Source organism: Zalophus californianus, chromosome 6 (assembly GCF_009762305.2).
Source record: "Zalophus californianus isolate mZalCal1 chromosome 6, mZalCal1.pri.v2, whole genome shotgun sequence".
NCBI lineage: Eukaryota > Metazoa > Chordata > Mammalia > Carnivora > Otariidae > Zalophus > Zalophus californianus.
Genome location: NC_045600.1, coordinates 48,536,383 through 48,558,528, shown reverse-complemented (window position 1 = coordinate 48,558,528; position 22,146 = coordinate 48,536,383). Strand labels below are relative to the sequence as shown.

At 39.5% G+C, this 22,146-nt stretch overlaps 1 protein-coding gene across 3 annotated transcripts in view; it reads left to right on the top strand.

Annotated features, from left to right (window-relative positions):
- KLHDC1 (kelch domain containing 1) overlaps positions 1 to 19,748 on the top strand; it is a 52,522-nt gene extending 32,774 nt beyond the window's left edge. For 2 of the 3 annotated variants that reach the window (XM_027572180.2, XM_027572182.2), the window contains 5 exons: positions 309 to 421; positions 2,232 to 2,304; positions 7,363 to 7,447; positions 9,100 to 9,152; positions 16,440 to 19,748. In XM_027572180.2, coding sequence (XP_027427981.1) covers positions 309 to 421; positions 2,232 to 2,304; positions 7,363 to 7,447; positions 9,100 to 9,152; positions 16,440 to 16,626 — 511 coding nt within the window. In that variant the 3' untranslated portion in view covers positions 16,627 to 19,748. The remainder of the gene's footprint in view (positions 1 to 308; positions 422 to 2,231; positions 2,305 to 7,362; positions 7,448 to 9,099; positions 9,153 to 16,439) is intronic. The other variant, XM_027572181.2, reaches the window with a different exon arrangement.
- Positions 19,749 to 22,146: the final 2,398 nt, after the last annotated feature.

Here is a 22,146-nt window from a genome sequence, read left to right as displayed (position 1 = left end):
TTTTGTTTTGTAAACTTTTTTTTTTTAAGATTTTATTTATCTGACAGAGAGAGACACAGTGAGAGGGGGAACACAAGCAGGGGGAGTGGGAGAGGGAGAAGCAGGCTTCCCGCCAAGCAGGGAGCCCGATGTAGGGCTCGATCCCAGGACCCTGAGATCATGACCTGAGCTGAAGGCAGATGCTTAACTACTGAGCCACCTAGGTGCCCCATGAAGGCAGTTTTTTACTTTAATCTGAGATGATCGGAAACCTTTTATTTTGACTAACATAGTAACTAGATTTTTATATTTTTTTTCCCTTGCCACAGGATTCCTGTTAATGGAGAAAACCCCAAACATCGGTCATGGCATACTTTAACACCAATAGCTGATGATAAACTTTTTCTATTTGGTGGACTAAGTGCAGACAATATTCCATTAAGTAAGTCAATTAAAGTTTAGCCTACAATTATTCTCTCATTCTTTTTTCTTAATTGTATTTGATATGTAAGGTGTCTTTCTTTCTTTTTTAATTGTCTGGCTTACCTTTATCCCCAGCTGTATGCTTATATAAAAGAATTAGAAGACCCCTTTGCTTTAGTACCTTTGGCTCTCCATGTTCTCCTGTTTCCTAGGTATATAGAAAAGAAAGGGTGATGGTTGAACCTAGATGAATTAAAGCCCCTTTCAACTATAATATTCTGTGATTCTGTGCCTTCCTGATTTTTGATCCAGATACTTACACTGTAGGCTGGAATGGGGATTAGAAGAACAGTCTTCCCCAGAAGGCTCTGGAAATATAAGGTGGGAAGGCCAGTTGCTTCTCTTTTTGTTCCAGAACTCTAAAGGAAAGTGCTTAGCCAGAATCTTTAAACTCCTGTTACTGCTGATTCCAATGGCTATGGTTTTGTAATAGGGTTTTTTTTTTCCCCAGCAGTAAAATTGTGGTATCAGGATAGACAAATGACTAAGAGTATCCACTTCTTAGTTTGATAGGTTAGATATCTTGTGTTTTCTTAACTCAGAAGTTTTCCATGACTAGAGGGGTTTTCATAAGAAACCTCATTTATGCAATTCCATATAGGATCTGGAAACAACTTTTTATTTTCAACAACAATTTATTGAGCATCAATCAGGCAGCAAACAAACTCCAAAAGCTGGTTAGAGAAACAGGAGTTTCTAGTAGGGGATTTTAGTTATTGCAGATGATTATGCTTCTCCAATTTGAAGGTTTTTAATTAAAAGAGATTTGGAGTCTAATAAAAAACTAACATCTATTTGTTTCAGTAGGTGTTGTTTAATATCATGTCTTTTTGAGCTGTAACATTTTGAAATCCTATTTGGTGTTTTTGGTCATTGACATGTGGGGAATTCCATGTCCTAACTCTTAGTTCAGTCAGTGTCCTCCTGGGCTTAACTTCTGGGTATTATATGACACCAAGAATTATTTTGGGGCTCCTGGGTGGCTCAACTGGTTAAGCGTCTGCCTTCGGGCTTGGGTCATGATCCCAGGGGCCTGGAATCAAGCCCCACACTGGGCTCCCTGCTCAGTGGAGAACCTGCTTCTCTCTCTGCCCCTCACCCCACTCGTTCTCTCTCCCAAATAAATAAATAAAATCTTTTAAAAAAAGAATTATTTTAATTTTGTTGACTCTGATAATGGCATTGTGGCAATGAGATGATGGCACTGTGGTTCTGTAAACACTGTATTTTTTTAAATTTTTTTATTGTTATGTTAATCACCATATATTACATCATTAGTTTTTGGTGCAGTGTTCCATGATTCATTGTTTGTTCATAACACCCAGTGCTCCATGCAGAACGTGCCCTCCTCAATACCCATCACCAGGCTAACCGATCCCCCTAACCCCCTCCCCTCTAGAACCCTCAGTTTGTTTTTCAGAGTCCATCATCTCTCATGGTTCGTGTATTTTTTAAAGCAATGTTTACTGAAGTATATATGGGGAAAATGACAGGAGATCTAGGATTTGCTTCAGAGCAATTGAGCCACAAGAATAACAAAAAAGAGCTAAATGGAGCACCTGTGACAAAATCTTGATAGTTGTTGAATCTGGGGTATGTGAAGGTTCATTGTCATGGTCACTCTACTTTTGTATATCTCTGAAAATTTTTGTGAGAAAATATGCATACACACAAAAGATAGTTGCATAAATGTAGCAGATAAATTTGGGAAAAAATTTAAATTTTATCCCAAAGACCTAATCTTAATTTCTGAACTGTCATAATTACAGGTGATGGTTGGATTTATAATGTCATAACAAATGGTTGGAAACAACTTACACACTTACCTAAAACAAGACCCAGGTAAGTCTAGAAGTTAATGAATAGTAAAATAGTTAAGAATTTCTGGAGTATTAAAATATAGCACTGATTTTGTAGTGTTTGCCATTAAAATTGTAAATCATCAAGAAAGATATCTTTCAAAGAAGCTTGATGTTACCTAAGTAATTTAATTATCATTTTAATTATGTCTGATTGTTAGAAATGGCCTATTCTGTTTTCATCCATATTTGCATATTTGAAAATGTTACCCTTTTAGGTAAACTATAGGTAAATTAGGTAAATGTATAATCTTCCCTGATAATATGAAAAGGCTAAGAAATTGGAAGTATCATATAATGTTAATATTTTTGATAAGTAGACAGGAATGGGGATGGCTTTAGTAGTTACTTGTTTTTGGAAGAGGTTTTTTGCAATTTAGTGAGAAAATTACTTTCATGTTGATCAAATAGATGGCAGATTGTTATTTTAATTAACTGATGTATTCATTAATATGCATTTTTGGAAAAGACATATGTTAATTATTTGTCATATATTATAGAGTAAAAGTTGTAGAAAAAATACATTATTAGACTACAATTGATCCTTGAACAACACGAGTTTGAATTGCATGGATCCACTTACTACATGGATTTTGTTTTGTTTTTTTAAAGATTGTATTTATTTATTTGACAGAGAGAGACACAGTGAGAGAGGGAGCACAAGCAGGGGGAGTGGGAGAGGGAGAAGCCGGCCTCCTGCGGAGCAGGGAGCCCGATGCGGGACTCGATCCCAGGACCCTGGGACCACAACCCGAGCCGAAGGCAGTCGCCCGACGACTGAGCCACCCAGTCGCCCCTACATGGATTTTTTTTAATAAACACAGTACTGTAAATGTATTTTCCATATGAGTTTCTTAATAACATTTTCTTTTTTAAAATGTGAATGTAGTTGACGCACAGTGTTACATTAGTTTCAGGTGTACAACACGGTGATTTAACAACTCTATACATTAACCTATGCTCGCCATAATCGTAGGCACCATCTGTCACCATATGATGCTACTACAGTGTCATTGACTGTATTCCGTAGGCTGTACCTTTTATTCCCATGACTTACGCATCCGTAACTGGAAGCCTGTGTCTCCCAGTCCCCTCCCCCCATTTTGCCCATCCTCCCCACTCCCTTTTCCTCTGTCAATCATCAGTTTATTCTCTGTATTCGTAGGTCTGAGTTTGCTTTTTATTTATTTGTTTTGTTTTGTTTATAATGTTTTCTCTAGCTTACTTTATTGTAAGAATACAGTACGTAATACATATAACATACAAAATATGTATTAATTGACTTTATGCTATTGATAAGGCCTCTGGTCAACGGTAGGCTATTAGTACTTAAGTTTTGAGGAGCCAAAAATTATATGTCGATTTTCGACGCTGGGGGGTATCAGCACCCCAACCCCTGCGTTGTTCAAGGGTCAACTGTACAAAGAAAACCACATTAGTATTGTAATTCTTTTTTTTCTAATTTGAGACAGTAGTGTAATAAAAATATATTCATAGGAAATTCAGAGTCAACACATTATAATCATTACAGTTAGTAATAGAGTTTACTCTTTTGCATGCCATGTATTTCAGAATTTTTTTTTGCTATAGATTATGTATACAAGTGTGAAGTCAACTTACTGGTATGCATTTCAGAAGTTTAATTTAAAGTGGCAATTAAGTAACTTACCTGAGAAAAAAGCCTGAAAAAATGTGTATATATTTCAGTGTCTGTAGCTATATTAATATGTATAAAACATTTAGAGTTTATCATAATTACATATGTGATTCTTATAGTTTCATGTGTAAAAATTCATTGGAATGTATTATTTTAGCAATTTGGATCTTTTGAAATGCATTTTTTAATATAAAGAGTTTTATATTAAGATATGGGAGCCCAGCGTTCTAGTCCTTGCTCAGCTACTACTTAGCTTTTTGGCTTTGGGAAAGTCACTTAAAGAAACTGAGCATTAATTTCTTCATCCCATGAAATGAGGGACTTGGATTGGAGAAGCTCTTAGTTCTCTTCCAGTCATTTAATTGTACGAATGCATTAATTTTGGACCAAAGTCGTAGTAAGAATATGTTTAATTTTTAAATTGCTCCTATTTTATAATTCAATCCTTAATAAGTAATTAGAGCAACACAACTATTACTAATAATAATATCAGTTAGAACTGAGCTATGTAAAGAGATTTCTTTGAATTCAGCTGATGTGTCATGTAAACAATATGCTTTATTAGAATGTTTAGGTGATAAGTTTAGAGCAGCTGTGAGAGGACATAAACTCTCAGTCTATAGACAAAACATCAGGTTGCAAGCTAGATGTCAACAAAATCGAGGCAGGAAAGGCTTTCCAGTGTTCTTCGATGATGAAGTCCAGGCCAGAGTTTCCCTAAGGCAGATAAGACAGAGGCAGATCTATCTTCAGGTATGAGGTGAGGAGGAGCACAGGTGGGGTACAGTTCAGTGTAAGGAGAACGTGTGTGTGTGTGTGTGTGTGTGTGTGTGTGTGTGTGTGTGTGTGTGTACTAATTTTTTATGAGTGAGCATTTAACATCTAAATACATTTTGTGCAAACTGTTTCAAGTTATAATTTGAAATGTAAATGGCCCAATTCTCCTCTTGTAATCCTACAGCAGGGTTTCTTGACCTCAGCACTATTGACATTTTGGACCAAATTATTCTTTGTCACTAGGGGTGTCTGGTGCACTGGAGGATGTTTAGCAGCATCTGTGGCCTTCACCCACTAGAGGCCGGTAGTACTGCCCCTCCCCCCCCCCACACCTGGAGTTGTGACAATCAAAAATATTTCAGATATTGTCAAACGTCTTTTGGGGGCAAAAATCAGCCCTGGTTGAAAACCACTATTCTGTAGGGTGGTGCTGTCTCTTCCAGGTCTCACCTTAGTTAGAGCAAGGCTTGGTCGAAAGGCCATCTATCTAGCCATATCTAACTGCCTGTACAAGTGGCTGTCAGCAAGGACCCTTTTTTTAACGGGTCTATAAAAGAAGTCCAACAAAGTGTTGACTTACAGAGCCTCAGGTACTTCCTGACAGATCTCATGACTGTTGCCGAGGTTACACATGGCCCCCTCTCCCGGAAATTAAACGTTCCTTGTATTCCATTTCCTTTATCCAGTTCCCCATCCCCAAGCCCACACCATAATCTGGGTGTCGATGAAGACTTATATCAATTTATGTTCTAACATATAAGTTGGAGAATTGGGCAGAGTAGTTCCTAAACAAAATCTCTTATGACTCAGTTCTATCCTGGGTCCCGAGTGCAACTGTCATTGAATGTGTGAGTGATCGTTTGAGGAAAGTACTTGATGTAACCAGTTGTGCATAATCCTACTGTTTGCAGTTGTGGGAGTTAAGTGAAAAGGATAAATGTACTAAAAACAAGTTATGTGGTAATAAAATAAGTGATAATGTGTAATTGGGGTATCTGTTGCTTCAGCAATTTGGTCTATTAAGGAAGTCATCAAAATTCTCTCAGAGTCAAAGCAATGACTTTGTAAAATTCTTGATTTACCTTCTAAAATTGAGAACTTTACATGTATGTTTTTGTCCTGAGAGTTAGAGCTCCCAGAAATATTGAATTTTACCAAACATAAGATTATGCTTTGTAAGTAAGGTGAAATTGGAGATGACTGTAAGCTATCAGACCATTTCCAAAAGAACATTAGATGCTCTTATGAAACAATTTATTTAATAATTGAGTAAATTATGGTGGTTTTTTGTATTTGCTTTTGTTAATTAGAGTTTTTGAGCACCCACTGGATGCAGAACACCATATTTAGGCCTTTTTAAGGAGAAGCATAAAATCAGATTTCCCACGTTGCAGTGGTGTGCTGGGAAAGGGTTAACAACTGCTTTCCAGGAAAAACAAAATGAAAAGCCCCAAATTTGTAGCATTTGCTGGTTTTTACCATGGCCAATTTCAAGCTCCCTCCATGATGGCACTGAACATGGATTTGGATAGAGACAGGCAGAACTGGTTTCACTGAGCCGGTAAGCCACTTCCAGCACACCACTGGCAAGTTTTATCTAAGGACCTCATGTTTGGACCTTTAGAAGATCCACACAGCAAATAATTAAAGTAGTATATAGAGCAGTTTATCTTCAAATGTAAGTCAGAAGATTATAAAATGAGCACATAAATGTTCAAAAGTGCTAACCAGGGAGGGCAACAGAGCCAGTTTGTTTAGGTATTTGGATACTTCCTGGGGATTTTGAACCTGTCTTTAAAGCCCTGAAAGAATGATTTATTATCTTAAGCATAAGAAACAGGGTGAACAAAAGCCTACAGATAGATTCTCTTAGGGGACACAAATAAATGAACTTGGCCAGAGTAGAGGGTTCATTGTGGGGCGGGGGGGGGGGGCAAGAATTAAGAATTATGGGGAAAAAAATAATTGTTGATCGTGCATATGAGCTAAGAAAGATGGCACAGTTGCTTCCTGACCAGGACATATCCATGGTTAAAAACATTTGAAAAATGTTATCAGCTTAAATGTAGTCGAGAGAGACTAGAGACAAAAAAATGAGGAACAAGTCTGATATTCTGTGCCCAGAGTGATAAGTAGTGTGACAGTGTAAATGTGAAGGGATGGCCAAGTTGGGTTTGTCAGATGATGGGAAACAGAGAACAGGAAAGAAAAGTTGAAAATGTTCAAAACAGTAATGTGGCAGATAGTAATAAGAAAATTGGGGAAAAGGTCCAGTTCAGCAATAGGATGATTAGTTCCTTTTTAATTAATTTTATTTCAGTGATAATGTCTATGAGATAAAAAGGCAGAAAAAGGTTGGGGGGGTATAGTAGAAAAAAGTTATTAGGGGTCATCTCCTTCATTGACGTGATTTAATGAGAAGCTAATGTTTTAGTGATTCTAGAGGAATCTTCAAAATCTTTTTTAGGATATGCCAAAGGTTCAAGTTCAATCATGCCCATTTTGAAATAGATTAAATGTGAAGTGTGCAGTTTAAAATTGACTTATATGTCACATACAGTTTCTTTTTTCATAGTATTTTACTCTGCTTATAATTTTCAATTATAGGTTATGGCATACAGCCTGTTTGGGGAAAGAAAATGAAATAATGGTATTTGGTGGGAGCAAAGATGATTTACTTTCCTTGGATACAGTAAGAAAATTTCATATCTAAATATTTCCTCTGAGTAGTTTTATTATTCAAACTAAAATTGTTGATAGTCCCACATTGCAAAATATGGAAGAATATGAAATGTTACTCTGTAGTGTGATTAATCTTCAGAATGAGTGGCTTTTGTGAAGTATTTCAGGGTATTTTGAGTTTACAAATCAAACTAGGTCTATTAACCTCATTAGTCAAATTATTAAGAAAAGCTTTTAAAGGATGACTCTTCCTTTTCTCTTTGAGTCTCACCATAGTATGGGTGTTCATAATTGTATTAAATTAAAATATTAGCAAGTTATAATTGATATTTTATAAGAATATATATAATGCATATATAAACTACTAAATATAGTAATAAATACTCATGAAATTTGCTACCTCACTTAATAACTAGAACACCAATGCTAGCTTCTCCCATCAAGAGGAAAGTAGCTTGAAATTTTAAAGTGTATTTTCTTTTTACTTTATGTGTCTTTTGCCACTGCTTTACCCATTTTATATTTAAGATTAAAGCATTCCAGTTTTAAAATTTGATAAAACTAAGGTCAAAGAAATAAATGAGTAGCATTTGGAGAGTATTGTTCTTTCACTCCTTGCACCTTGGGAAATTCAGAGCAAGGTGGCCACGCTCCTACTGTGTTGTGATGGGACAGGAGCTCAGGATTGGTTGCTCTGGTTTGTGGAGGACGTTTGGGAACAGCAGAACTCTGAGCTGGCAGGGACAGGAGGCATCAGCCAGAATCCAGCCACATTGGGGCCAGTTCTCTCCCTGACGTCTTTTCAGACATAGTTATCTCCAGAGTTGTGCTTGCCAAGTGGCGAAACCTGAAATGAGCTGGCTTCTCTCCAGGGGATTTGGTTTACTTTATAGTTTGGAAGCCTCCAATTTAAACGTTACGTACATTGAAAGTTTTAGAACTTTCTTTGGCTGAGAATTCAGTGCTTCAACAAAAGATTAAAACCACGATTTTGCATTTAATTAAAAAGCAAATTTTGTGGTTTATCTTCTTTTTCTTGGCGCTAGAAATTGGTAGGATAGAGTTTATCATTAAAATAGGAATCCTGATTAAAATCATGATCATAAGTTATGAAATTTTAAAGACTTATTTGAAAGGATTAGGGACATTTTTCTGCTGATTCTTCCACATTAACTTTTAGATGAGAGAATCATTATTCAAAAAATCTTCTGGATCTGAGCTTTCCAAATGAAGAATTCCCAGGGCATCCTGGGACCATTTGGAAAAGAGACAAGATAAAGAGATTCTAAAGTAAGAATCATTTGGAAGAGGAAAGTTCTGCTCAAAAACAAAAAAGCTTGAAAATCACTACTTTTCTGATTTTGAACTCACTGTTCTAAGAGAAAAACATGTATCTGAGTTTTAAATTTGCAATTGTGTAGGTTGTTGTTAGGTAAAAACTTGGTCACTGAGAAATGGTAGCGATGTACCCACAGTTTGTGTGGCTAGCAGGTGTGTGTCTGTATATGTATGGTGTGTGTGTGTTTGTGAATAACTAGAGGGAGAGAGATTTATTTGCTGCTGTACATAACCTCTTTTACATTTACAAAATAAAAATATTAAATTATTAATGCATTTTTATTCTTTTAAACACCTTGATAATTCTTTTTTTATGTTGATTAGGGCCACTGTAATGATTTATTGATCTTTCAAACACAGCCTTATTCACTACTCAGGTAAGTAAATTCATTTTATGTATATATATGTTATATACATATATACATATATACAAAGGAAGATGAAAGAAATTAACATATCTTAATAGCAAATACATATATTGCATATATATACTATTTATTATATATATATAGCTATATACATATATATGCTATTAAGCTATGGTATGTATATGCTATTAAGATATAATTTCTTTCATCTTCCTTTTTGGGAAGTGTGATAATTTTTCAAGGAGTTTATGACTTGAATTTAAGAAAATGTTTTCATCTTCCTAAAAGTATAATCAGATTTGTAATAGTGAACCATACACAAATGTGATTTTTAAAAATTAAAATATACAGTACAATCATATTTTTATTTTGTGCATAAAATTGCATTTAGTTCATATGGGAATATTAAACATACTGTATTTCCTTGATTCTAAGCCTGAAATATTTCATATTTTAACTTTTCTGAAATCAGTGTGTGTCCAATAATAGACACACATATATATGCATTTAATTTAGTAGAATTTCTTTTTTTTTTTAACACCAAAGCTGTTATTAAATTGGTGGCATGCCTTATAGTGTCTTAGCTCATACACTCTTACTTTAAAAGGAGTATATACAAGGTTTAGTTGGAAGATTGTGGAAAAAAAATCCCTGTTTCTGCCTATGAGGGTCAGGAGGAAGGATCTGAGTGAAGTAGAAGTTGCCCAATGACCAAGTGTGTTTTTTTTTTTAAGATTTTATTTATTAATTTGAGAGAGAGAGTGAGTGAGAGAGAAAGAGAGAGAGAGAGCGCGTACGAGTAGGAGGAGGGAGAGGGAGAAGCAGACTCCCCGCTGAGCAGGGAACCCGGTGCGGGGACTTGATCCCAGGACCCCGAGATCATGACCTGAGCAGAAGGCAGACACTTAACTGACTGAGTCACCCAGGTCCCCCCCAAGTGTGGTTTTTTTTATCCAGGGGAAATAACGGGTGAAGGCATGTGAGAGAGAAGCTGACATGCTAGATGTCAAGGAGTGGTCTGTAACATCCAAACATTCTACAACTTGAACCATTCGAAAACCACTGGACCAGCTCACACTGGACCATCCTAATGTCTTAACTGTGCCTTCTGTTACTACAATGGTTCCTTCTGTTACTTCATGTTAGAATCTCATAGGGAACTTCAAAAAGTATTGATGCCTGCGTTCCACTCCCACATGTTATGATTTAATTGGTCTGGCGTGTGGCCTGAACTTAGGAATTTTTGGAAGACCCCTACATAATTCTAATGTGCAGGCAGAGTTTGGAAATTGCTGATGTCACGATTAAACTGTCTTGTATTGTTACTTAACTTTTGCTGTGAACATAACTCCTTTCCCTAAGTAGATTGCAAGTTCCTTATATGCAGGGATCAAAAAATATAGTATTTGAGTGCCTACCGTGAGAAGGCACTATGCTATGAAGTGAAAAGTCATGCTCTTTCCCTTAAATTGCTAGTAATATAGAAGGCAGGCTTTCAACAACTATAAAAGAAAAATAAAATCGCTTTAGGAGAAGCATATACAAAGTTAATGAGACTATTGGCAAAGAAGACCCTCTACCCATGTGGTTAAGATGGTGAGGGTAGAGGAGTATTTGCAGAAGAAGAAGAATTTGAGACAATTTGCTATGAACAAGCAGTGCATGGGTGTTAGTACAAGATATACAAGTATGGTATGTTTTGGAAACTGAATTCTTGAGTGTTCCTAGACGCAAGCATGAGGTGGGGAGTTGGACAAGAAATCAGAAACCATATATCATCTAGAGCCTTTGTGTTTCATGCAGATGAGTTTACATTATCTTGTGGGAGATCAAGAAGCATTGAAAAATTTGGAGCAGAAGAATGAGATGATCATATTACAAGTTAGAAAGCTCCTTTGAGAACAATGTGGATAAGAGATTGGAGGGATATGTGACTGTGTAAGGAAAGTAATAGAGTAATAGAGTCTTGCAGTGATCAAGCACAAAGTGTGGGGCTGACCTTGAAAGTGGCCATGGAGCTGGAGAAGGGATGGAGGTAGAATGGGCTTGGTAGGAAAAGAAGAGGGAAGAATTAATAATAGATAGTCCGTGAAGAAGGAAGTGAGTTTGAAGGTGGGATAGCGTAGAAAGATGAATTTGGTTTGGAGCCTTTTGAGCTTGAAGTACTCATGGTATCTTTAATGGAGCTATTTATTAACTAGTTAAATATATGGAGAGGTGTCTGGGCTAGACATAAAGAATCATTGGAGCATAGGGGCTCCTGGGTGGCTCAGTTGATTAAGCATCCAACTCTTGATGTCAGCTCAGGTCTTGATGTCAGGGTCATAGTTCAAGCCCCATGTTGGGGCATGGAGCCTACTTTTAAAAAAAATCATGGGTGCCTGGGTGGCTTGGTCAGTTAAGCGTCTGCCTTCAGCTCAGGTCACAATCCCAGAGTCCTGGGATTGAGTCCCACATCAGGCTCCCTGCTCAGTGGGGAGCCTGCTTCTCCCTCTGCCTGCTGCTCTGCCTACTTGTGCGCGTGCTCTCTCTCTCTCTGTCAAATAAGTAAATAAAATCTTAAAAAAAAAAAAAGAATCATTGGAGTCTAAATGGGCATGTGTTAGCTCTGCCAAGAAGAGTTTTGAGAGTAAGGATGAAGCCAACAATTGAGCACTAAGAACTCATAACATCTGAGGAGTTAGAGGAAAAGCGGCACAGGAGAATGAACAGGGAAGTGAAAGGCGAACCAGGAGATAATGGGAGTGCGAAATGGAGGGAGGAAAGAACCGAAGACGGAGAGACTACTTATTGTAAAGAGGTCACAGAACATCTGGATTGAAATGTGCCATGGTGTTTGGCAGTAATCACAAGGATCATTTCTCCAAGGCCCACAGGAAGGGTTGAGCAGCACGGGTCTGAACCACACAGGTTCACTTATATACAGGTTTTTTTCCAATAAATCCGCACAGCACTATAAGTGTATTTTCTCTTCCCTAGGATTTTCTTTCTTTCTTTTAATATTTTATTTATTTATTTGAGAGAGAGAATGAGTGGTGGGAAAGGCCAGAGGGAGACAGGGAGAAGCAGGCTCCCCACCGAGCAGGGAGCAGATGTGGGACTCCATCCCAGGACCCTGGGATCATGACCTGAGCCGAAGGCAGACGCTTAACCGACTGAGCCACCCAGGCGCCCCTTCCCTAGGATTTTCTTAATAACATTTCTTTTTTCCAGTTTACTTTATTGTAAGAATACAGTATATAATATATAACATACAAAATGTGTATTAACTGTGTTATCCATAAGATTTCCAGTCAACAGTAGGCTATTAGCGATTAAGTTCGGGGGGAGTCAAAAGTTATGTGTGGATTTTCTACTGCGTGGGGCCTGGGTGCCCCTAACCCTCTCGCTGTTGAAAGGTGACTGTATTTGTTTATATGCTGAGAGGCGGACGCAAGATAATGAAGGAAAAATTGTCAGAGCAGGGTCTGGAGAAGGTGGATTTTAGTCAACAGGTAATTGAATTAGTTGTTGAGGAGAAAGAAGAATACTGTAAAATAATGAGGGAAGTAGGCCTGTGAAGGCAGAGGACTCTGTTGGCTGGACGGTGGGGGACAGGGCGCTGACGAGGTTTTCCTTGTGAGTGAGGTCGTCGGGTTAAAGGAGAAGAGGTGAGGATCCGAACTTACGGGTGGGAGGGGGAGACTGGGAACCGCGGCCGCAGCGGCTTCGTGAAGGCCCGGACGGGGGCCCCGGGAACACGGCCGAGCCCTCGGGGGCCCGGCTGAGGCGGAGGTGGGAAGAGAACCGGCAGGGACGGCCCGGCTGCCGAAGCGCGCTCTGCTCCAGCGGCACGAAGCTGCCAGGTGGCCCGCGCGGGACGGACACGGTGCCGAGGGTCTGTGTCCCCCCTCCCCCCCACCCCCAGACTTTAGCCGGGACGGCTCGCCGAGGCACGGCGGGGAAGGGGAGTAAAGTTGCTGGCAACAGAGTGAAGTGCGGACGGACCGGGCAGGGTAGGAAAGGAAGCTAAGCCGGAGGGACCGTGGTGTGCGGAGAACCGGGCCGAGCGCGGGGAGCAAGGGAGGGCGCGGATGAACCGCACCCAGGGCTGTGCGGCAGGGGCAGAGCTGGAAGGGGAAGGTTTCCGAGGCGGTCCTGAGTGAGGCTGTAAAGACTACAACAGGTTTTCCACACGAAGTCGGCAAGGACCGGGGGAGAAGGAGCCGTTAACAGCGGCGACCCCCGAGGCGAAGTGACGCCGCCCGGGGGCCGCAGGAGGAGCGAGAGCCGCGGCGCGGGTCGGGGTTCGCGGAGACGCGGGCGGGCTGCTGGCCTCTCTAGAAGGCTGCACAGAGCGGCGTGCAAGAGAGCAGTTGGAGCGGGGGCCGGGAGCCCGCGGGGCGGAGTGTTTGCGGACACGACTGGGGTTCCAGAAAGCACGGGGTTTGGATGGGCGCCTGAACAGCGATGGGGAAGATGCCCCAGCAGAGAAATGAGGGAAACCGATAGGACCGAGTGGATGGGCTTGTGTTTGAGGTTGGGACGGAGGCGGGCCCTCCGTCAGAATCCTTGGTGGCACCCTTAGCCCCTAGTACTGTGCTGCCCTGAGTGCCTATACGCCGTTCCCATGCTGAGCCTATTCCGATGCATCGAAACTTGAATATAAAAGGGGCGCCTGGCTGGCTCAGTCGGTGGAGCATGCGACTCCTCAGGTCAGGGTTGTGAGTTTGAGCCCCACCTTGGGTGTAGAGATCACTTTAAAAAAAATCTTTTTTTAAAAAAACCTTGGATATAAAACTCAACCTTGAATTTGGCAGGAATTTAGTGGTATTACTGTGTGAGGTATATCGGCCACACCCCGCAGTCCACAGTGTAGCCAGAGCCATCTTTTTATTTTAAATTTTCAGTCAGAAGACATTAGCACTTCCGGTGTTGAGACACTGGGAAAAAACAAAAGATGAATAGGATGTGGGTCCTCATCTCAAAGAACTTACATGGTCTGATGTATTTGTGGGCTTATGCTCGTCATACATTGGGTTGCATACATAGTTTTAAAAAGAAATACCTCAATTATTTATTCTGATAAAAATAAGATGTATTTAACAAGAAAATTCATACAACATGAAAAATATATGGTAAAAAAAATGAGCCGTCATCTATAATGATCATTTTTAAGAGTTTGATGTCTATCCTCACACACTTTAAAATGAAAAATGTGGTGGATTTAACCATGCCAAGAGGTCATTGGACCCTTAGCGAGAGCAGTAGACATAGGTGTGTGTGTGTGTGTGTGTAAAGGGTCAGATTATGCATCCTGTTTATAATCTGCTTTTGGAACTCATATTGTGGATATATTTCATATAGATATATAATAATTCAGTGACTTATAGATCTATATTTATGTTTGTAATGACTGTACAGTATTCTATTTCATGGAAGTATAATTTACTTACTAGTCTATTAATATATATTTAGGATATCTACAATTTGGACCATTATAAAAAATTACATGTATAATATTCTTGTATATGCTTTTGGAAAGCTTGCATATCTTCTCAGGAGGAAATTCCTAGAAGGGATGTTGGTGGATCAGGGCATATGCACATTTTATACTGTGATGAGTCAGTGGCTCCCACTGCCCTTGGACAAACTGCCAGAACTATATTTGAACCTCTCAATTGCAGTTGCTGTAATAAATTTTAATTTCTCATTTCTAGGGCTTTGCAGTGGTGGTTCCTCTCTCATAGACTACTTTTATTTAGTCTATGAGAGAGGATGGGGATTTGTTGAATCCTCAAGGTCTCAGCTTGGACATCCCATCTGGAAGTTTCCCTTGCTGCAGTTGTCTTGGCTCTTCTTCCCTAGAACCCTGTACCTGTCATGGAAATTTTCTGTTATCTCAGTCACAGCATTATTTATCTTCACTAAATTGTAACCTCCTTGAAAGTTGAAATAGTGGGGGGGCGCCTGGGTGGCTCAGTTGGTTAAGCGTCTGCCTTCCACTCAGGTCATGATCCCAGAGTCCTGGGATCGAGCCTGCTCCCCCCCAGGGCTCCCTGCTCAGCAGGGAACCTGCTTCTCCCTCTCTCTCTCTCTGCTCTTTGCCCCACCATCCCCCTCATTCTCTCTCTCTCTCAAATCTATTTTTTAAAAGTTGAAATGGGGATTTTCTCAAAATTGGGTTTCCTCCTCCTAAGTAGTGTACGCAAATAAATATTTGTTGAATCAGTGAATGAATAATAATGACGGAGTGCATCTCCTCATCTGACTCATGGCTGCCTTGCCTCATGGACGAGGACTGGGTTCAGGAGCCCTTGTGTTATCAGAGCAGCAGAGTTAAGTTTACCTCAGGCATAAGATTCATGTTGTTTGCTTGTGCTTCTCCTGTATCTGTGTAGAACATTTTCACTCTCCTTACTTAGAGTTTTCACAGAGTAGAGAGAAAAGGCTTCGTGAAAGCATAGAAGGAGATATAAATATCTAGAGTGTAAGTCCTTATAAAGGCTCGTGCCAGCCGAGGTTAACTACAGCAGAATCAAATGAATCTATCTTTAAAACTTTTAAAAAAGATTTACTTACCTTTTTGATTTAAAGTTTATCTGTTGAAATAGAGGCTTCCTTGATAGTTCTCAATCAAGTTTCTTTGGTTTTAAAATACAAAAGCCTCTTCAGCGTAGCTTCAGATAAGGAGGGAACTGTATTTAGACGGACACACTCTCTAGGAGAACCAAAGGGGACAGAGTGAACATGAGGGCCCCGGAAGGGGAAGACCTCAGGTGGTCTCTCATGGGCTCTTCCTATATTGCTGTTCCACTCACTCGTCTCCCCAGACCTGCTCTCTGGGTTGGTGTAAGTCAGGTGTGCCAGTGCAGTGAGTTACGGCGCCCGCGTGGGGAGGATGGGTCCTGTGGCATAAAAACGGAGGTTAGATCCTTCCTCTTGGGGTGATGGAAGAAAAAGATAGTTCTCAGAGAAGATTAAGTGGTTAGTGGACTGGAAGGGTAAACGAAAAACGATCTGCTATAGACTAACCTGCTTTGAAATTAAGTCTGAATCTTTTCTGCTTAAATAACATTATGCGTGGTGCATGGTAAGTTGTGATTGCTGTTTCCATTGGATTTTGGCCAGATATGGCCTCTATGCTATAAAGATATGTGATTACTGTGGTGCCCTGGGAAGGACATACATCCTATCATGTTCCAAACAGTACAGAGGAAATACATTATCATGTAAAAATTTTATAATACTTACATGTATAAATATTTTATAACTTAAGGTTCAAAAACTGATAATTCTGTTATGTTTTATTTACAGGTCATGCCTTGACTGTATTGGCAAAAATGCCATAATTTTAGAAAGTCAGATATCTTTATTACCTCCTAAACTTCTGCAACAAGTACTGAAAAAAATAACATTTTGGACTGCAGCTAATCACCGAGAAGAACAAAGAGCCCAAAAAGAAGAAACAGAAAATAAGTATCAGTGGATCACTAGCAATTAAATTGTTATATACTCTGTATATTTAATATGTGTAAACATTTTAATCAGACTGTGTATTCCCCCTCCCCAAATTGGAGGCTTTATTTAGAAGATAACATTGGAAACAAAAATGCTATGTTACAGTGATTGTATGTCATGGAATATATGGGAATAAGATGTTAACAGAAGATTAATTTATATTTGTAAACTAATTTCCTAGTAAGCTGCAGGAAGAAATATACTTTCTGAAAGTAAGTACAATTGTAAGATATTTTTAACTCACTGTACACTCTTTACTGGGAAGTTTATATGAATTTCAGGAGACTGAGAGATTAACCCAAGGACTGTAGAAATCCCCCAACATCATAATAGATAGATAAAAACACTATACATCAACTTTCGGAAAGAATGGATTTTCTCAGGCCACTTTGAAATTATCTACAGCTTCTCATTAAATAACCCAGTTATTTAAAAACTTCTCCTTGAATAATTGATCCAGCTGGGCAAAATGATAAAATGGGCAAACACTGGTATGTGTTTAGTACTGGCCTCCTGCCCTTCAGTGCTTACCTAGCAAAGTCTCTCATTAAGCCTCATCATAACTTTCCTCACCTTTATTTGAGTAGCGGAATAAATGTCTTCAATTGTCTTTCCATTACCCCTAAGTTGTTAGTTTGTCCAAATTTATAAAGACCATGTTTTAAAGTGTCTAAAGTGGAGGTTTACTTAACCATACAGACTTTGAAATATTGAGAAGCAGTAGATGTATTAACTTTTCAGACACGTTAAAATATATTTTTGCCTTGGAAGAATGCTCCTAAAGTAGTTTTTGTAAGTAATGAAATGGGATGGTAACCTAGTAATTTACCTGTATAGAAACCCTGTTCTTCGGCCCACACCACTCTACAGAGCTGGTCCTCAAGACCCACGATATTGGAAGTATGTTCTCTTCCCACTGATTGTCAGTATTAACTGCCCTACAGAAACGGCACACTGTATTTATCTTTATATTCCTTCAACTGGTACTTTTGCCATAATTAAAAAATTACTCATATTATCAGTTATACACTTCCATTGAATTACTAATAACAGTGATTTATTAAAAAGCTCAGTATATGAAATTATTCTCCATAATATCACCATTCAAGCTATCTCTAAAATTTAAAATGTTAGAGAGAATATATTTCTATATTGAAATAGACATGTAATTTATAATAATTATAGTAGCTCATTGAATTTTACAGATATATTTTATATATATACATATACTGTATTTTAGATGTGTAAAGCTTCTATTTATGTATTGAAATACTTTGTGCTTACATTTTATTATACGAACTATATAGATTTACTATTTTCTTAGTTTTGTTAGTGTGAACCAGTCATTAGAGTTGATTGTGCAAACAATATTTCAGTGTAAGTTTTCTTTTCTTTCTTTCTTTTTTTTTTTTTTACTATTTTTAGGCTGAATAACAGATTTAGAAAATGAATCTCACAGGTAATGTACATCGTAGAAGTAATTATTACATGAACTTCTGTTATCAGCATTTTTAAGGGGAAAAATATCAAAACCTTTTGGATAGTGATAGATGACAGTGAATGGAATGAACATCTTTTAAAATGTGGATCCTGTGAATTTAAATTCTAGATTATGCAGATGCCTTCTGTAGCCTCTTAGAAAAGCACTTCTGGTTTGAAATGGTTTACTTAGAATGTTAAAAGTTGGATTAGCCCCCTCAAAATACATGATCATTTAGGCTTCAACAGAAATCTATTAACTGTGGCACACAAAACTTTTGACTTAATATACTGTGCTGCTTCAAGAACTTGTAGGTCCTGACGTAGGAGCCCCATTGTAGGAGGGGCAGGAAATTCTGATCTTTACCTTCAAGCTCCAAAAGTTGGCTTAAACCAGACTTGGCTTCTCTGCTGGTAGTAGAGATTGTGGGAGCCTGCAAAGTCCGTTTTAGCAGTATTAATTCCTCACTTCTCACCAGCTAGCTGATGGTTTACTATCCACTTTTGTGCTGCTGAGCTCAGCGTGGAGGAGCCCAAGACAGCCACACCTTGTAACTTCTGCTCTGAGCTCCCCTCACAGGCTCCCTGTTTGAAAAACGACTCTACAGGGGTTGATAGTCTTTTTTCCAGATGGTTCACAGAATAGGTTTCCAATCTGGTTCTCAAGGAAGATTTCCGGCCATATATATTACGGATATTCTCAGGATATTCTTCCCATTGTCAGGAAGAATTCTTTTGTGTATTATCATCTTTAGTATGATATACTCAATAACACATACATTTTTTTCCAAATAGTATCTTTGCACACACACCTTTAAAATGATTAGCCTTTGAATAGAAGCGTAAAAGTATTCTTTAGAACTTCGTGCCTTCTGTCTAGGCACAAGGTAATGCTTTATTTATATTGTATGTGTGTGTGAGAGAGAAATAATACAAACCTAAGAAGAATAATTTTCAGGATAGTATATACTATCTGACAAGTTAAAATTTGTTGACATCAGAGCATTTCAAAAGAAAAGAAGCAATTTTAAAAAACATATAATGCTCCCTGCCCACCTTGTGTGTGTGTGTCTGTGTGTTTGTGCGCCCAGATTAATGTGATTATATTGGAATTTCCAGTTTGATGAGGTTATCACACAGTCCAGCACGTGGAACAGCAAGAACACTATCACCCTGTTACAGACTGAATGTTTGTGTTCCCCCCAAATTCATATATTGAAACTCTGATCCTCAATCAAAGTAGTAGTATTTGGAGGTGGGGTTTTCGGGAGGTGATTAGGTTTGTGAGGTCATGAGGTGATGAGCCCATGATGGGATTATTGTCCTAAGAAGAGGCAGAGACCAGAGCTCACTCGCTGGCTCCTGCCAGGTGAGGATGCAATGGGAAGGCAGCCATCGGAAAGCCAGCCCCCACCCAGAATCAAATATACTAGCACCTTGATCTTGGACTTCCTAGTCTCTAGAACTGGGAGAAATAAATGTCTGTTGTTCAAACCATCCAGTCTGTGGTATTTTGTTATACCAGCCAAGCTAAGACGCACCCGAAGTCCAAAGTATACATTAGGGTTCACTCTTGGTGGTATATATTCAATGGGTTTAAACAGATGTGTAACAACATGTATCTACCATTATAGTAGCATATAAAATCATTTCACTTTCCTAAAAGTCCTCTATGCTCTGTTCATTCATTTCTCCCTCCCCACTAACCCCTGGCAGCTACTGATCTTTTTACTCCACAGTTTTGCCTTTTCCATATGTCATATAGTTAGAATCATACAGTATGTAGCCTTTCCAAGTTGGTATATTTCAGTAGCGATAAGCATTTAAGTTTGTATGTTTTCAGGGCTTGAAAACAGCACTGAATAATATTCCATTGTTTTGGATGTACCAGAATAATTTTTTAGGATTGTGTACATAGATAATTACTAGTGAGGACAATCCAGTATGATGTTGGAAAGTAGTTGTGAGAGAAGACATCCTTTCCTTGTTCCTGATCTTAGTAGGAACGCTTTGAGTTTCTCACCACCAAGTGTGATGTGAACTCTAGGTTTTTGTAGATGTTCTTTATCAAGTTGAGGAAGTTCCTCTCTATTCCTAGTTTGCTGAGATTTTTCTTTAAAGATTTTATTTATTTGAGAGAGAGAGGAGAGCATGAGTGGGGGTGGAGTAGAGGGAGAGGGACAAGCAGACCCCCCCCCCCCACAGCACGGAACCCGTGACCCACGCGGAAACCGAGAGGCAGACGCCCAACCCACTGAGCCACTCAGCCGCCCCTTGCTAAGAGTTTGTATCCTGAATAGGTGTTAAATATTTTTTCTGCTTCTATTGATATCATTTGATTTTTCTTTAGCTTATTGAATTTGGCACAGCCTTACATACTGGGGTAAGTCTTACTTGATCATGGTGTATAGTTCTTTTTCAATTTTTTGAATTTGATTTACCAATATTTTGGTGAGGATTTTTGCATCTGTGTTCAATATTGGCCAATATTGGCCTGTCATTTTCTTTTCTTGTGATGTCTTTGTTGTTTTTTTTTGGGGGGGAAGGAGTTTTATTGATGACTTTTTTTTTAGTGAATGGTATTGGATGTCTTCCTCCCCCCTCAGTTTTTTGAAATTTCTCCACAAAGTCTCAAGACAATCTTGAGGAGAGAGCAGTTAGTTATTTCTGATCTGTTTCTTTATCCAAACGAGTGCAAAGCCTACACATTGACCGAAGAACACAAACCAAAACAAAGCCAAAAAAAAAAAAAAAGAAAGAGAAAGGAGGAAAGCAAGCAAGCACAGCACAACAACCCCATGACCGGAGACAGTGTCAGGTAAAAACCATAGAAAAATATGAATTAATTCCATAAGGTTAACCATTAGCATTAGCTACAGTAATACTGTGTACAGCCCCTTAAAATGCCGAATCTCCTCATTACAGAAAGGAGCAAGCCAATCTATGGACAAGTATTGTTACAATAATTGTGCTATAGTTGTCTCCATGGCGCGGTTATGTCGGACAGGATGGATGCTGCTGATGCGGGCGCGCGGCTCGCGAGCGAGGGGGGCCCTTAACGCTACTGCGGGGTAGCTGGGGTACGAGGGCCAGCCTCTTCGCTGCATCCTCTGCTCTGTTCCTTGGGGAGGGGCCGTGGGCTGCACCAGTCACTCTGGGGCCGGGAGGAGGCGAGGCCGCCGCGGCTCCAGGTGCCTGGGAGCCCTGGTGAGCGATGACGCGCCTCGGCCTGGGAAGGAGCGGGTTTCCGAAGCAAAACCGCCTTCGGGACGCAGGACACACATGCTATGGGAAGTCACACTTCTTACCCCCGCCCCCACCTCTGCGGGGGAGGGAGGCGGGTCCCGGCTGCACACTGTTCTTGGAGTAGCCCCCCGTGGCACTCAGGCGGGTAATGCTGGTCTCAGAATGAGTTAGGAATGTATTCTGCTTCTTTTTTTTTTTTTTAAGATTTTATTTATTTATTTGACAGAGAGAGACACAGCGAGAGAGGGAACCCAAGCAGGGGGAGTGGGAGAGGGAGAAGCAGGCTTCCCCCTCAGCAGGGAGCCGGGCAGGGGACTCGATCCCAGGATCCCGGAATCATGACCTGAGCCGAAGGCAGACGCCCAACGACTGAGCCACCCAGGCGCTCCTATTCTGCTTCTATCTTATAAAAGAGATTGTAGAAAAATGATATCTGTCCCTTAAAAGTGTGTTAGAATTTACCAGTGCACCCATGTGGGCCTATTGTTTTCTGTTTTGGTGGGTTATTATTGATTCAATCTCTTTAATAGACCTAGGCTTATTCAGATTGACTACTTTTTATGTGAGTTTTGGCAGATTGTGTCTTTCAGGGAATTGGTCCATTTCATCTAGGTTATCAGATATAGGGGCAGAGTTGTTCATAATACCTCTTTATTATCCTTTTAATGTTCATGGGAACTGTAGTGCTGTCCCCTATTTCATATCTGACAGTAATTTGTGCCTTTTCTCTTTTTTCCTTACTTAGCCTGGCTTAGCTGCTTATTGATTTTATTGATCT